Source organism: Rissa tridactyla, chromosome 10, assembly GCF_028500815.1.
Source record: "Rissa tridactyla isolate bRisTri1 chromosome 10, bRisTri1.patW.cur.20221130, whole genome shotgun sequence".
NCBI lineage: Eukaryota > Metazoa > Chordata > Aves > Charadriiformes > Laridae > Rissa > Rissa tridactyla.
The window spans coordinates 19,903,182-19,916,491 of NC_071475.1; the positions used below are offsets into that span (position 1 = coordinate 19,903,182).

Sequence of the window (13,310 nt, forward strand, 5' to 3'; positions counted from 1 at the left end):
AAAGAGCACAAATCCCGTGGAACAAGATCAGGAGAGCTTTGCCTCCGGCAGTATCCTTCCTCTTACTGTGCAATCCAAGTCCTTCTCAAGCCATTTCGTGGGGACGGCCGGCATGGCGGCCAAAGCCCGCTCGCCCCGCCAGGAGGGGGTTCCCCAGGGTGGGGGGAGGCAGCCTGAGGAGGGGGCTCGCCGGTGGACCGCCGCCCGTGCCCCGCCGCCTCCCCACGCCGGCGGCAGCCCCCCCGGTGCCCCCCGCGGCGGGCAGCAGCCGCCCGCTTGCCCGCCTGATGTTCTATGCAACGAAATAACACGACTCCAGAACAAGACCTGTGAATAGCTGATCCGTTCAATGTCGCGCCCAAGGGTTTCATCGCAACGCCTGCCGCCGAGCGACCCGGTAACTACTCTTTATCAACCACCCGTGCGTATGAATTCGTGGCATGTTCGACCCACGGAGGGCCACTTTGCCAAAGGGCAGCCCTAGCGCCTGTGACCGTCTGTCCCGTCGTAGAGCATGGCTTGCTCCTTCTCTGCACGGTTCCACCCGCCTTTCAGTGCTTGCTGTTCTTTGCCTGGACTTTTCTTTTTTTCTTTTCCATCAGTCCATCGCTGTACTGAAAGCTCTTAGCAGATTTATGCACTCGTTATCGAGGACCCGGTCGCCGTGGGAAGCCCACACTCCGTTGCAGCTCCCTGGCAGGGAGCTCTGCCAGTGCCCAAGGCTGGGGGAGAGGCCGGTGGCCGTGGGACGGGGGGAGCAGGGTGCTCCCATGGGGCAGCCCCACGAAGGAGAGCCCCGTCCCTGCGCCCACCTGCCGCCTCTCCCGCCGATGACAAGTGCATCGCCTCCTCCGGGCCCCTGGCTCCCGCCGCTCCTCGCGCTGTAAATACATGTACAGTGTGTACATCGCACACGGGACCGAGACCCCCGCTGGGGCCCGTCTTGCCGCCCGAGCGTATCTGCCACCTTGCCTCCCTGCCCACCAGGAGCGGGGGGCCCGTAGCCCACCCCGACGGGCCCCCAGCCCCAATCGTGGCATTCTGCCAGCCGGGACGGGGGGGACGGGGGGGAGTGTCAAGACGAGGTGCCGAGGATGGCTGAGCCCCGGGCGCCCTTTCCAGCGGGAAGTGCGATGCCGGGTGCGCTCCCTCTGAACGTTGTGACGGTGTGCGTGTCTGCTGTGCTCTGTGCCACCCGTAGTGACCCTGTACCGTGCCGTACCGTGCCGTACTGCCCCGCCGCTGTGTCGTGACTCCCTCCCAGAAGCTGCCCCCTCACCAGGTGTTTCTGTGGGAACAGAATAAAAAGGACTTGACACAAAACACGGACTGGCCCCCATTCCTGCCTGCCTGCGGGGAGCGGGAGGGACCGGACCCCCAGCACACTGGAGGCGGCTGGGCTGGCAGCCTGGTGGGCCTGGTCAACACCAAGCGGCCTGCGGGATCTGCGGCCCACAGCCGGGCCTGCTGGGCTGGGGGGTCCCTGTGGGCCACCGAGGGCCTGATCCCCTCCGGCCTGCACACGGAGCGCCCCCCCGTGCCGCAGCCAGCCGCCGGGGAAACCGCTCCGGGCTGGCCCAAAGGCGGCGGAGCCGAGCCCTGGCCCCCGGCTACGGCGGCGAACGGGGTCCCGCGGGTGAACCGGTGTCTCCGGGCTGGAGGGGCCGGCGGGGGCCGAGCGCCCACCCCAACCTCGACGACTCCGGCCGCGGCGCCGCCCTCCCCCGCCAGGGGGCGCCGCAACGCGGGGAGGCGGCCCGAGCGCCGCAGCCAATGGGAGCTGCCGCCGGCCCCGCCCCTCCGTCCCGGAAGTGACGGTGGTCGCGCCGCCGCGCCATGCAGCAGCCGGTGAGGGAGCGGCGGGGTGGTGCGGTGCGGTGCGGTCCGGTCCCGTCCCGTCCCGTCCCGTCCCGTCCCGTCCCGTCCCGTCCCGTCCCGTCCCGTCCCTACCCACGGCCCCGCGCCCCGTCACTGCCCCATCCCTGCCCCATCCCGGGCACCGCCCCCGCCCCTCCCGGGGAATCCCGGCACCCGCCCGCCTCCGGTGCTCCGGTACCTTCCGCGCCCCCGGGGCTGCCCCCCCCGCCCCAGTAACTGCCCCCAGTGCCCTCCCAGTCCCCCCATGCGGTACCCACTGGTACCCCAGTAAGAGACCTGGCTCGGCACCCGCAGTACTGCGCCCAGTAACTGCCCTTGTTCCCCCCCATGTACTCCAGTAACGGCCCCCAGTACCCTCCTAATGCCCGGTGTACCCCGGTAACTGCCCCAGCTCTGCACCCCCAGGCACTGCCCCCAGCACCCCAGTAACCGCCCTCCACTGGTACCCCAGGACTGCCCCTGGCACTCCAGTAACTGCCCCCAGTACTAGAGTAACTGCCCCCAGCACCCCTCTACTCCAGTAACTGCCCTGGCTGGGCACCCCCAGCACTGCCTACAGTATCCCAGTACAACTGCCCCAGCTCTGCACCACTAATAACCTGCCCCCAGTACCCTCCTTATCACCCCCATGTACCCTGGTGCCCCAGTAACTGCCCCCTCTGCCCGGCCACTCCCCAGTTATCACCCCCCCAGTGCCCCCAGCCACGCCGATGGGTCCCGCAGGTGCTGTCGAGCGCGGACGAGGTGGTGGAGCTGTACCGGGAGCTGAGCCGACACCCGGGGCTTAAAGCCGCTTGCCTTGGCCCCGATGTCACCACCCAGTATGGGGGCAAGTACTGCAGCCTCTACACTGGTACGTAGCAGGGTGTCGGTGTCTGCAGGGGTCTCCATCTGCCTGGTGGAGACACTGCAGGTGTCCTCACCCCGCTTCTCACAGAGTGGTCGCAGCGGGACCTGGCACGGGCTGAGAACGTCAAGTTCTGCCGCCAGTACCTGATCTTCCATGACGGGGCCGCCGTCGTCTACTCGGGGCCTGCTGGCACCTGCTCTGAGATCAAGAATGAGTGAGTCCCGTCCTGTCCCATCCTGTCCCCCTGCGCTGGCGTCCCCTGGGGGTGCCGATGGCGGGGACTGACGGGTGCCCACCCGCCTGCAGGCTCCTGAGCCAGGAGTCCCCCAGTGGGGCACTGAAGGCCGTCCTGCGCAAGGTCCCCGGCAAGGAGAAGAAAGAGGAGAAGCAGTTTCTGGAGGTGAGGGCGGGGGTCAAGGGTGGGCTGGATACTCGCTGGGGCTTGGAGCCGGATCCATGCTACAGCATGGGCCTGCTCCGGCATCTCTGCCCCCAGGTCTGGGATCAGAACTGCAAGGTGAAGAGCATTGACCTGACAGCGCTGGACAAGCACGGCACCGTCTACGACGACGGTGAGGGGCAGGGGATGGTGGGGGAGGTGGGGGTTTGGGGGGGACATGGTGGCCGGTGCCTGACCCACCCCTGCAGACCACTTTGGCTGCCTGGCCTGGTCACACTCGGAGACCCACCTGCTCTATGTGGCGGAGAAGAAGCGTCCCAAGGCTGAGTCATTCTTCCAGAGCAAAGCCCCCGAGCTGGGCGGCTCCAGCGAGGATGTGGGGTGCCCTGAGAAGGCGGATGTGCCCCTCAAGGTGGGGTCCCCCTGCCCCGGGGTTGGTGGGGTCCAGTGGGGCAGCCGTGGGGCTGACAGGGTTTTGCCACAGGGCGAGCAGTTCGTGTACCACGAGGACTGGGGGGAAGCATTGAGTAAACGCAGCGTGCCCGTCCTCTGTGTCATGGATATTGAGGCCAGCAGCATCTCCGTGCTGGAGGGCATCCCAGAGCACCTCTCTCCCGGCCAGGTCAGGATGGGGAGCCCCAGGGTATTGGAGAAGGGAGGTTTCGGGGACCAGCAGCAGGCTGAGCCGCTCACCACTCATCTACCTGCAGGCTTTCTGGTCCCCTGACGACACCGGCGTGGTGTTCGTGGGCTGGTGGCCTGAGCCCTTCCGCCTGGGGCTGCAGCATTGCACCAACCGCCGGTGAGTCCCTATAGGGCACCCGCCCCACAGGCAGACCCCCTGGCCCCATAGTGACACCTGTCTCTGCCGGCAGGTCAGCGCTCTTCTATGTGGACCTTACGAGTGGGGCATGCGGTGAGCAGCGCGCCCCAACCCCGCCGGTGCCCTGGCTCCCCGCAGCCCTTCACCATCCCCTCATGCCCATGCAGAGCCACTCTCTGGGAACAACATGGCCGTGTGGTCCCCGCGGCTCAGCCCCGACCGCTGCCGCATCGTCTACCTGGAGAACAACGTCTTTGGCCCCCACCAGCAGTGCAGCCGCCTCCGCATGGTGAGCAGCCCCAGGGGACACCAGTGGGACACGAGGGGGCGGTGGCAGGGTGGCTCGTGCCAGGGTGGCAGCTGGCAGGAAGGTGGTGGTGCCCTCTCCCTGGCATGCAGCAAGGGTGGGCAGGCTGAGACCCTGCAAAACTCATCCCGTCCCACGTCTCCCACAGTACGACTGGTACACCAAGAAAACCAGCACAGTGCTGGCGGACGTGCCGCGGCAGACATGGGGTGAGTACAGCCCTGGGGCCATCGGGAGTGGGGGCACAGAGGGATGCTGAGCACCACCGCTCTCGTTACAGGCGCCTTCCCAGGCATCTACTGCAGCGCTCTGCCGGCGCTGTGCTGGGCGGCTGACAGCCGCAGGCTCGTGCTGGATACGGCCCAGCGCAGCCAGCAGGTGAGGGCGGCCGTGCCAGGACAGCAGGGGGGGCATGCAGGGGGGCCGGGCTGGGTCAGGGCTGCACTAGACTCTGCCCTCGTGCCCCTAGGACATATTCGTGGTTGATACGGTGACGGGCGCCACAACCTTGCTGACCGCTGGTGAGTGCCAGGCTGGCAGGACCATTCTGGTGCCAGGGCTGGGGAGGGGATCACACCTGCAGGTCTGACCCCCCTCCTCCCCAGATGCCCCCCAGGGAAGTTGGTCTGTCCTCACCATCGACCGGGACATCTTGGTGGCCAGGTTCTCCACCCCTAGCTGCCCCCACACACTGGTAAGGTGATGCCCCCTCCCCAGCGCCCAACAGCCCCTCTCGGGGCTGGCACTGACCCTTCTCCCCACGCAGAAAGTGGCTGTCCTGCCTAGCGCCGGCCTGGAGGCGCAGGTGCAGTGGGTCTGCCTGCAGGATGCCGCCCCCGTGCCCGGCATCAGCTGGAGCATCCGCACCCTGCAGCCCCCACCAGAGCAGGAGCACCCCCAGTACAGTGAGTACCCCCAGTATGGCTGGGCTCCACCACCCCCCCCGAGCTCTGACCCCCCCACCCTGCCTCTGCAGAGGGCCTGGACTTCGATGCCATCCTGCTGTGCCCGAGTGAGGGCCCCACCACCCAGAAGCACCCCCTGGTCGTGATGCCCCATGGTAAGAAATTGCCCCCCCACCCTCCCCTGCTGTGCCCCAGCCCTGGCCAGGCAGTGTCACCCCCTTTTTCCTTTCGCAGGGGGTCCCCACTCCATCTTCACGGCTGGGTGGATGCTGTACCCAGCGGCGCTGTGCCGTATGGGCTTCGCCGTGCTGCTGGGTGAGCGATGCCGGGGGGCCTGGGCACTGTTGGCTGGCATGGCCCCCACTGTGGGGCTGGGGCAGGAGGAGGAAGGGCTCTGACGCTGCCCCCCACCCCCTAGTGAATTACCGCGGCTCGCTGGGCTTCGGCCAGGACAGCGTGTACTCCCTGCCGGGCAATGTGGGCACGCAGGATGTGCGCGATGTGCAGGTATGGCCCCAGCACGTGGTCCTGACCCCAAGGCACCCCACGCGCCTCCGGGTACCTCCAAGGAGGAGTAGCAGGGCCACCTGCCTTAGCGGGTGTCCCCTGTGGTGGCAGCTCTGCGTGGAGCGGGTGCTGCAGGAGTCATCGCTGGACGCTGGCCGGGTGGCACTTGTCGGTGGCTCACACGGAGGCTTCCTGGCGTGCCACCTCCTCGGCCAGTTCCCTGACACCTACCACGCCTGTGTAGTCCGCAACCCAGTGGTGAACATTGCCTCCATGGTGGCTGCCACCGACATCCCTGACTGGTGAGTACCACCGTCCCTGCCCCCCCATCACCCCAGCCCCACATGTGTCCCCGTCCTTCTTGTCTGCAGGTGCCTGACAGAGACGGGGCTGCCCTACACGCCCGACACGCTGCCGGATCCGGCCCAGTGGACGGAGATGCTGCACAAGTCGCCCATGCGCTACATCGACCGGGTACGTCCCTGTCCCCATCCCTGTCCCTGTGTCCCCGCCAGCAATGCTGGCGCTGAGGCGGTGCCGCTCCCGCAGGTCCGTGCACCCGTGCTGCTGATGCTGGGGGAGGACGACCAGCGAGTGCCCCCCCAGCAGGGGCTGGAGTATTACCGTGCCCTCAAGGCCCGCGGGGTCCCCACGCGGTGAGTGGGGTGCTGGGTGCCCAGGTGTGGAGGTGCAGGCACAGTGCTAACCCCCTTCTCCCCTCCAGGCTGCTCCTGTACCCGGGAAATGGCCACGCGCTGGCTGGCGTTGAGGCCGAAGCTGACGGCTTCATGAACATGGCACTGTGGCTGGTCAAGCACCTGCAGTGCTAACGGCCCTCCACCCCTGCTGCCCCCCAATAAATGATGTAGCTCAGCATCCCTGGCGTCTCTGATGGTGGTGCTGGCACCAGCGTCACCTCCACTCCCAGTGCCCCAGGCCCCTTGTGCCAGGCTGAGGTGTGAGCTTGCCCCCACCCAGATGGCTGGTGGTCCTGCTACCGGGAGCTGAGCCATTTCCCTGCCATCACCTGCGCCATCTTCGGGGCCACCACCGGGGCACAGGCCTTCCTGCTGTACACCGGTGAGTCGCGGGCTCGGCCGCCCCGGTGCTCTCATCCCAGGGGTGCGATGTGGGCAGGCGCTGATGACCCCCTCCCGCAGAGTGCAGCCGCCCCGACCTGCCCCACCGCCAGCTCCTGCGCTTCAGCTGCCACCACAGCCTGCAGCGTGTGGGTAGCGGCGGCCTCACCGTCAGCCGGGCGGTGCTCAGCGCCGAGATCCGCCACCAGTACGGCATGGACGGGCTGCGGGATGGGGCAGCTGTGACGGTGTGTTTCCCCCCCCAAACCTGACCTTGGTCTCCCCTGCCCAAGCGATAACCACCTGTGGCCATCGCAATGGGTGCGTCAGGTCGTGATGGCTGCACGGAGCTCAAAGTGGATTCAGGGGAGACAGATAACACAGTAGTCAAAGGCCAACTTGATCAGTGTACCCACCTAACCACAGTACTGATACTGTAATAGATATAGTCATATTTGCACAAGTCAATCACTTTACCCCCAGAAATAGCCAGCAGCCCAAGAGCTCTTCAAGCTCTCCGGCACGGCATGATCTCTTCGTGATCCCTTGGGTAGGGAGATGCCTCTCAAGGTTACCCCTCGAGGCTCACAGATTCCTCGCCCCAGCAGATCCCTGGTAAGTGACTAACGGCGTGCTAAACTTTGAAGCCTCGCTAAGGTCGTATCTCAGATTGACTGTGCACACATAATCCTTTAGACGTAAACCGTTGGCCGAGTCTGGGACTAGGACTGGATCCAGCCGTGCCCAGACTGCACTCCGAGGAGTGTAGAAAGCCAGGGGGTCCTGTTGAACCCCGACTCCACGGGAGGGTCTCCCTGACAGCTCGCGCTGAGCCTGTCGTCCACGCAGTAAATGACCAAGTGTAACTTGCCATTGGATATCGTTAAAAACTGTCGCGTTTACCATCGAACCTAGTCATTCGCGGAGCAAATCAGAGTCCCGGCTGCTCAGAAGAGCGGGCTGATGGCAACTGGCGTAATTGGGAACCCGTTGAAGAGCACCTAAAAAGAAACTCGGGGGTCCTGGGAGGGGGGGGGGCTCGGTCACGCCCGGCGGACCCGAACCCCGCCGGCGGCGGCGGTGGCGCCGCCCGCGTCCGCCAGGGGGCGCCGCAGCGCGGGGAGGCGGCCCGAGCGCCGCAGCCAATGGGAGCTGCCGCCGGCCGCCGGCCCCGCCCCTCCGCGCCATTAAAGCCGGCGCTGGCCCCGCCCCCGGGGAGGGCGGCGGAGGGGAGTCGTGGGCTCCGGCCCGGTCCTTGCCCCGGGAGCGCCCCCCCCCCCCGGCGCTCGTCACTGCAACCCCGGGAGCCCCGATCCGGGCACCGCCCCGCCCGGGGAGCCCCGACGCCCGCCCGCCCCCGGTGCTCCGGTACCTGCCCCGGCTCTGCGCCCCCGGGGCTGCCCCCCCCCAGCCCACTCCCAGTAGCTGCCCCCAGTGCCCTCCTAGTCCCCCATGCACCCCAGTAGGTGCCCCGGTACCCCAGTAACTGCCCCCCGGTACCCACTGGTACACCAGCACTGCCCCTGGCATTCCAGTGACTGCCCCCAGTACCCTCCTTATCACCCCCATGTACCCTGGTGCCCCAGTAACTGCCCCCTCTGCCCGGCCACTCCCCAGTTATCACCCCCCCAGTGCCCCCAGCCACCCCGATGGGTCCCGCAGGTGCTGTCGAGCACGGAGGAGATGGTGGAGCTGTACCGGGAGCTGAGCCGACACGCGGGGCTCAAAGCCACCTGCCTCAGCCCCGCCGTCACCGCACAGCACAGCGATGGGGTGGCCCCTCAGGGTTGTCTGGGGGGTCTCTGCCTGCTTATCGGGGTCGACGCGGGTGTCCTCACCCTGCTCCTCACAGAGTGGTCGCAGCAGGACCTGGAGAGGGGCGAACACATCAAGTTCTGCCGCCAGTAATTGATCTTCCATGACGGGGCCTCTGTCATATACTTGAGGCCCACCAGCACCTGCTGTGAGGTCGAGGATGAGTGAGTCCCATCCCATCCTGTCCCCCTGCGCTGGCGTCCCCTGGGGGTGCCGATGGCGGGGACTGACGGGTGCCCACCCGCCTGCAGGCTCCTGAGCCAGGAGTCCCCCAGTGGGGCACTGAAGGCCGTCCTGCGCAAGGTCCCCGGCAAGGAGAAGAAAGAGGAGAAGCAGTTTCTGGAGGTGAGGGCGGGGGTCAAGGGTGGGCTGGATACTCGCTGGGGCTTGGAGCCGGATCCATGCTACAGCATGGGGCTGCTCCGGCATCTCTGCCCCCAGGTCTGGGATCAGAACTGTAAGGTGAAGAGCATTGACCTGACAGCGCTGGACAAGCACGGCACCGTCTACGACGACGGTGAGGGGCAGGGGATGGTGGGGGAGGTGGGGGTTTGGGGGGGACATGGTGGCCGGTGCCTGACCCACCCCTGCAGACCACTTTGGCTGCCTGGCCTGGTCACACTCGGAGACCCACCTGCTCTATGTGGCGGAGAAGAAGCGTCCCAAGGCTGAGTCATTCTTCCAGAGCAAAGCCCCCGAGCTGGGCGGCTCCAGCGAGGATGTGGGGTGCCCTGAGAAGGCGGATGTGCCCCTCAAGGTGGGGTCCCCCTGCCCCGGGGTTGGTGGGGTCCAGTGGGGCAGCCGTGGGGCTGACAGGGTTTTGCCACAGGGCGAGCAGTTCGTGTACCACGAGGACTGGGGGGAAGCATTGAGTAAACGCAGCGTGCCCGTCCTCTGTGTCATGGATATTGAGGCCAGCAGCATCTCCGTGCTGGAGGGCATCCCAGAGCACCTCTCTCCCGGCCAGGTCAGGATGGGGAGCCCCAGGGTATTGGAGAAGGGAGGTTTCGGGGACCAGCAGCAGGCTGAGCCGCTCACCACTCATCTACCTGCAGGCTTTCTGGTCCCCTGACGACACCGGCGTGGTGTTCGTGGGCTGGTGGCCTGAGCCCTTCCGCCTGGGGCTGCAGCATTGCACCAACCGCCGGTGAGTCCCCATAGGGCACCCGCCCCACAGGCAGACCCCCTGGCCCCATAGTGACACCTGTCTCTGCCGGCAGGTCAGCGCTCTTCTATGTGGACCTTACGAGTGGGGCATGCGGTGAGCAGCGCGCCCCAACCCCGCCGGTGCCCTGGCTCCCCGCAGCCCTTCACCATCCCCTCATGCCCATGCAGAGCCACTCTCTGGGAACAACATGGCCGTGTGGTCCCCGCGGCTCAGCCCCGACCGCTGCCGCATCGTCTACCTGGAGAACAACGTCTTTGGCCCCCACCAGCAGTGCAGCCGCCTCCGCATGGTGAGCAGCCCCAGGGGACACCAGTGGGACACGAGGGGGCGGTGGCAGGGTGGCTCGTGCCAGGGTGGCAGCTGGCAGGAAGGTGGTGGTGCCCTCTCCCTGGCATGCAGCAAGGGTGGGCAGGCTGAGACCCTGCAAAACTCATCCCGTCCCACGTCTCCCACAGTACGACTGGTACACCAAGAAAACCAGCACAGTGCTGGCGGACGTGCCGCGGCAGACATGGGGTGAGTACAGCCCTGGGGCCATCGGGAGTGGGGGCACAGAGGGATGCTGAGCACCACCGCTCTCGTTACAGGCGCCTTCCCAGGCATCTACTGCAGCGCTCTGCCGGCGCTGTGCTGGGCGGCTGACAGCCGCAGGCTCGTACTGGATACGGCCCAGCGCAGCCAGCAGGTGAGGGCGGCCGTGCCAGGACAGCAGGGGGGGCATGCAGGGGGGCCGGGCTGGGTCAGGGCTGCACTAGACTCTGCCCTCGTGCCCCTAGGACATATTCGTGGTTGATACGGTGACGGGCGCCACAACCTTGCTGACCGCTGGTGAGTGCCAGGCTGGCAGGACCATTCTGGTGCCAGGGCTGGGGAGGGGATCACACCTGCAGGTCTGACCCCCCTCCTCCCCAGATGCCCCCCAGGGAAGTTGGTCTGTCCTCACCATCGACCGGGACATCTTGGTGGCCAGGTTCTCCACCCCTAGCTGCCCCCACACACTGGTAAGGTGATGCCCCCTCCCCAGCGCCCAACAGCCCCTCTCGGGGCTGGCACTGACCCTTCTCCCCACGCAGAAAGTGGCTGTCCTGCCTAGCGCCGGCCTGGAGGCGCAGGTGCAGTGGGTCTGCCTGCAGGATGCCGCCCCCGTGCCCGGCATCAGCTGGAGCATCCGCACCCTGCAGCCCCCACCAGAGCAGGAGCACCCCCAGTACAGTGAGTACCCCCAGTATGGCTGGGCTCCACCACCCCCCCCGAGCTCTGACCCCCCCACCCTGCCTCTGCAGAGGGCCTGGACTTCGATGCCATCCTGCTGTGCCCGAGTGAGGGCCCCACCACCCAGAAGCACCCCCTGGTCGTGATGCCCCATGGTAAGAAATTGCCCCCCCACCCTCCCCTGCTGTGCCCCGGCCCTGGCCAGGCAGTGTCACCCCCTTTTTCCTTTCGCAGGGGGTCCCCACTCCATCTTCACGGCTGGGTGGATGCTGTACCCAGCGGCGCTGTGCCGCATGGGCTTCGCCGTGCTGCTGGGTGAGCGATGCCGGGGGGCCTGGGCACTGTTGGCTGGCATGGCCCCCACTGTGGGGCTGGGGCAGGAGGAGGAAGGGCTCTGACGCTGCCCCCCACCCCCTAGTGAATTACCGCGGCTCGCTGGGCTTCGGCCAGGACAGCGTGTACTCCCTGCCGGGCAATGTGGGCACGCAGGATGTGCGCGATGTGCAGGTATGGCCCCAGCACGTGGTCCTGACCCCAAGGCACCCCACGCGCCTCCGGGTACCTCCAAGGAGGAGTAGCAGGGCCACCTGCCTTAGCGGGTGTCCCCTGTGGTGGCAGCTCTGCGTGGAGCGGGTGCTGCAGGAGTCATCGCTGGACGCTGGCCGGGTGGCACTTGTCGGTGGCTCACACGGAGGCTTCCTGGCGTGCCACCTCCTCGGCCAGTTCCCTGACACCTACCACGCCTGTGTAGTCCGCAACCCAGTGGTGAACATTGCCTCCATGGTGGCTGCCACCGACATCCCTGACTGGTGAGTACCACCGTCCCTGCCCCCCCATCACCCCAGCCCCGCATGTGTCCCCGTCCTTCTTGTCTGCAGGTGCCTGACAGAGACGGGGCTGCCCTACACGCCCGACACGCTGCCGGATCCGGCCCAGTGGACGGAGATGCTGCACAAGTCGCCCATGCGCTACATCGACCGGGTACGTCCCTGTCCCCATCCCTGTCCCTGTGTCCCCGCCAGCAATGCTGGCGCTGAGGCGGTGCCGCTCCCGCAGGTCCGTGCACCCGTGCTGCTGATGCTGGGGGAGGACGACCAGCGAGTGCCCCCCCAGCAGGGGCTGGAGTATTACCGTGCCCTCAAGGCCCGCGGGGTCCCCACGCGGTGAGTGGGGTGCTGGGTGCCCAGGTGTGGAGGTGCAGGCACAGTGCTAACCCCCTTCTCCCCTCCAGGCTGCTCCTGTACCCGGGAAATGGCCACGCGCTGGCTGGCGTTGAGGCCGAAGCTGACGGCTTCATGAACATGGCACTGTGGCTGGTCAAGCACCTGCAGTGCTAACGGCCCTCCACCCCTGCTGCCCCCCAATAAATGATGTAGCTCAGCATCCCTGGCGTCTCTGATGGTGGTGCTGGCACCAGCGTCACCTCCACTCCCAGTGCCCCAGGCCCCTTGTGCCAGGCTGAGGTGTGAGCTTGCCCCCACCCAGATGGCTGGTGGTCCTGCTACCGGGAGCTGAGCCATTTCCCTGCCATCACCTGCGCCATCTTCGGGGCCACCACCGGGGCACAGGCCTTCCTGCTGTACACCGGTGAGTCGCGGGCTCGGCCGCCCCGGTGCTCTCATCCCAGGGGTGCGATGTGGGCAGACGCTGATGACCCCCTCCCGCAGAGTGCAGCCGCCCCGACCTGCCCCACCGCCAGCTCCAGCGCTTCAGCTGCCACCACAGCCTGCAGCGTGTGGGTAGCGGCGGCCTCACCGTCAGCCGGGCGGTGCTCAGCGCCGAGATCCGCCACCAGTACGGCATGGACGGGCTGCGGGATGGGGCAGCTGTGACGGTGTGTTTCCCCCCCCAAACCTGACCTTGGTCTCCCCTGCCCAAGCGATAACCACCTGTGGCCATCGCAATGGGTGCGTCAGGTCGTGATGGCTGCACGGAGCTCAAAGTGGATTCAGGGGAGACAGATAACACAGTAGTCAAAGGCCAACTTGATCAGTGTACCCACCTAACCACAGTACTGATACTGTAATAGATATAGTCATATTTGCACAAGTCAATCACTTTACCCCCAGAAATAGCCAGCAGCCCAAGAGCTCTTCAAGCTCTCCGGCACGGCATGATCTCTTCGTGATCCCTTGGGTAGGGAGATGCCTCTCAAGGTTACCCCTCGAGGCTCACAGATTCCTCGCCCCAGCAGATCCCTGGTAAGTGACTAACGGCATGCTAAACTTTGAAGCCTCGCTAAGGTCGTATCTCAGATTGACTGTGCACACATAATCCTTTAGACGTAAACCGTTGGCCGAGTCTGGGACTAGGACTGGATCCAGCCGTGCCCAGACTGCACTCCGAGGAGTGTAGAAAGCCAGGGG

General features: G+C 66.5%; 2 protein-coding genes across 3 annotated transcripts; both read left to right on the forward strand.

Moving 5' to 3' along the window:
• The first annotated feature begins 1,769 nt into the window (after positions 1-1,769).
• Positions 1,770-6,540, forward strand: LOC128915839 (acylamino-acid-releasing enzyme-like). Of its 2 annotated transcripts, XM_054216659.1 has the most exons (22): positions 1,770-1,848; positions 2,602-2,731; positions 2,816-2,942; positions 3,035-3,128; positions 3,225-3,300; positions 3,377-3,540; positions 3,613-3,750; positions 3,839-3,930; positions 4,004-4,044; positions 4,119-4,240; positions 4,407-4,467; positions 4,539-4,636; positions 4,728-4,779; positions 4,864-4,952; positions 5,025-5,163; positions 5,235-5,318; positions 5,398-5,478; positions 5,582-5,670; positions 5,782-5,972; positions 6,042-6,144; positions 6,220-6,326; positions 6,395-6,540. In XM_054216659.1, exons 1-22 carry the CDS (start codon positions 1,837-1,839, stop codon positions 6,498-6,500), a joined length of 2,196 nt encoding a protein of 731 aa, XP_054072634.1. In that variant the 5' UTR covers positions 1,770-1,836; the 3' UTR covers positions 6,501-6,540. The 2 variants fall into 2 exon arrangements, with proteins under 2 accessions (XP_054072634.1, XP_054072635.1); XM_054216660.1 differs by lacking the exons at positions 6,220-6,326; positions 6,395-6,540 and having other exon boundaries at positions 6,053-6,133.
• A 1,892-nt stretch (positions 6,541-8,432) lies between these two features.
• LOC128915721 (acylamino-acid-releasing enzyme-like) lies at positions 8,433-12,321 on the forward strand. The gene is given in 20 exon segments (XM_054216456.1): positions 8,433-8,728; positions 8,816-8,909; positions 9,006-9,081; positions 9,158-9,321; positions 9,394-9,531; positions 9,620-9,711; positions 9,785-9,825; positions 9,900-10,021; positions 10,188-10,248; positions 10,320-10,417; positions 10,509-10,560; positions 10,645-10,733; positions 10,806-10,944; positions 11,016-11,099; positions 11,179-11,259; positions 11,363-11,451; positions 11,563-11,753; positions 11,823-11,925; positions 12,001-12,107; positions 12,176-12,321. Coding segments are annotated over 20 exon segments (2,223 nt in total). The 3' UTR covers positions 12,282-12,321.
• Positions 12,322-13,310: the final 989 nt, after the last annotated feature.

Excerpts from the sequence above, each read along its gene's own strand:
- LOC128915839 (XM_054216659.1), top strand. Across the intron at positions 3,129-3,224 it reads AGGAGAAGCAGTTTCTGGAG|GTCTGGGATCAGAACTGCAA; the intron begins GTGAGGGCGGGG and ends CTCTGCCCCCAG. Across the intron at positions 4,241-4,406 it reads AGTGCAGCCGCCTCCGCATG|TACGACTGGTACACCAAGAA; the intron begins GTGAGCAGCCCC and ends CGTCTCCCACAG.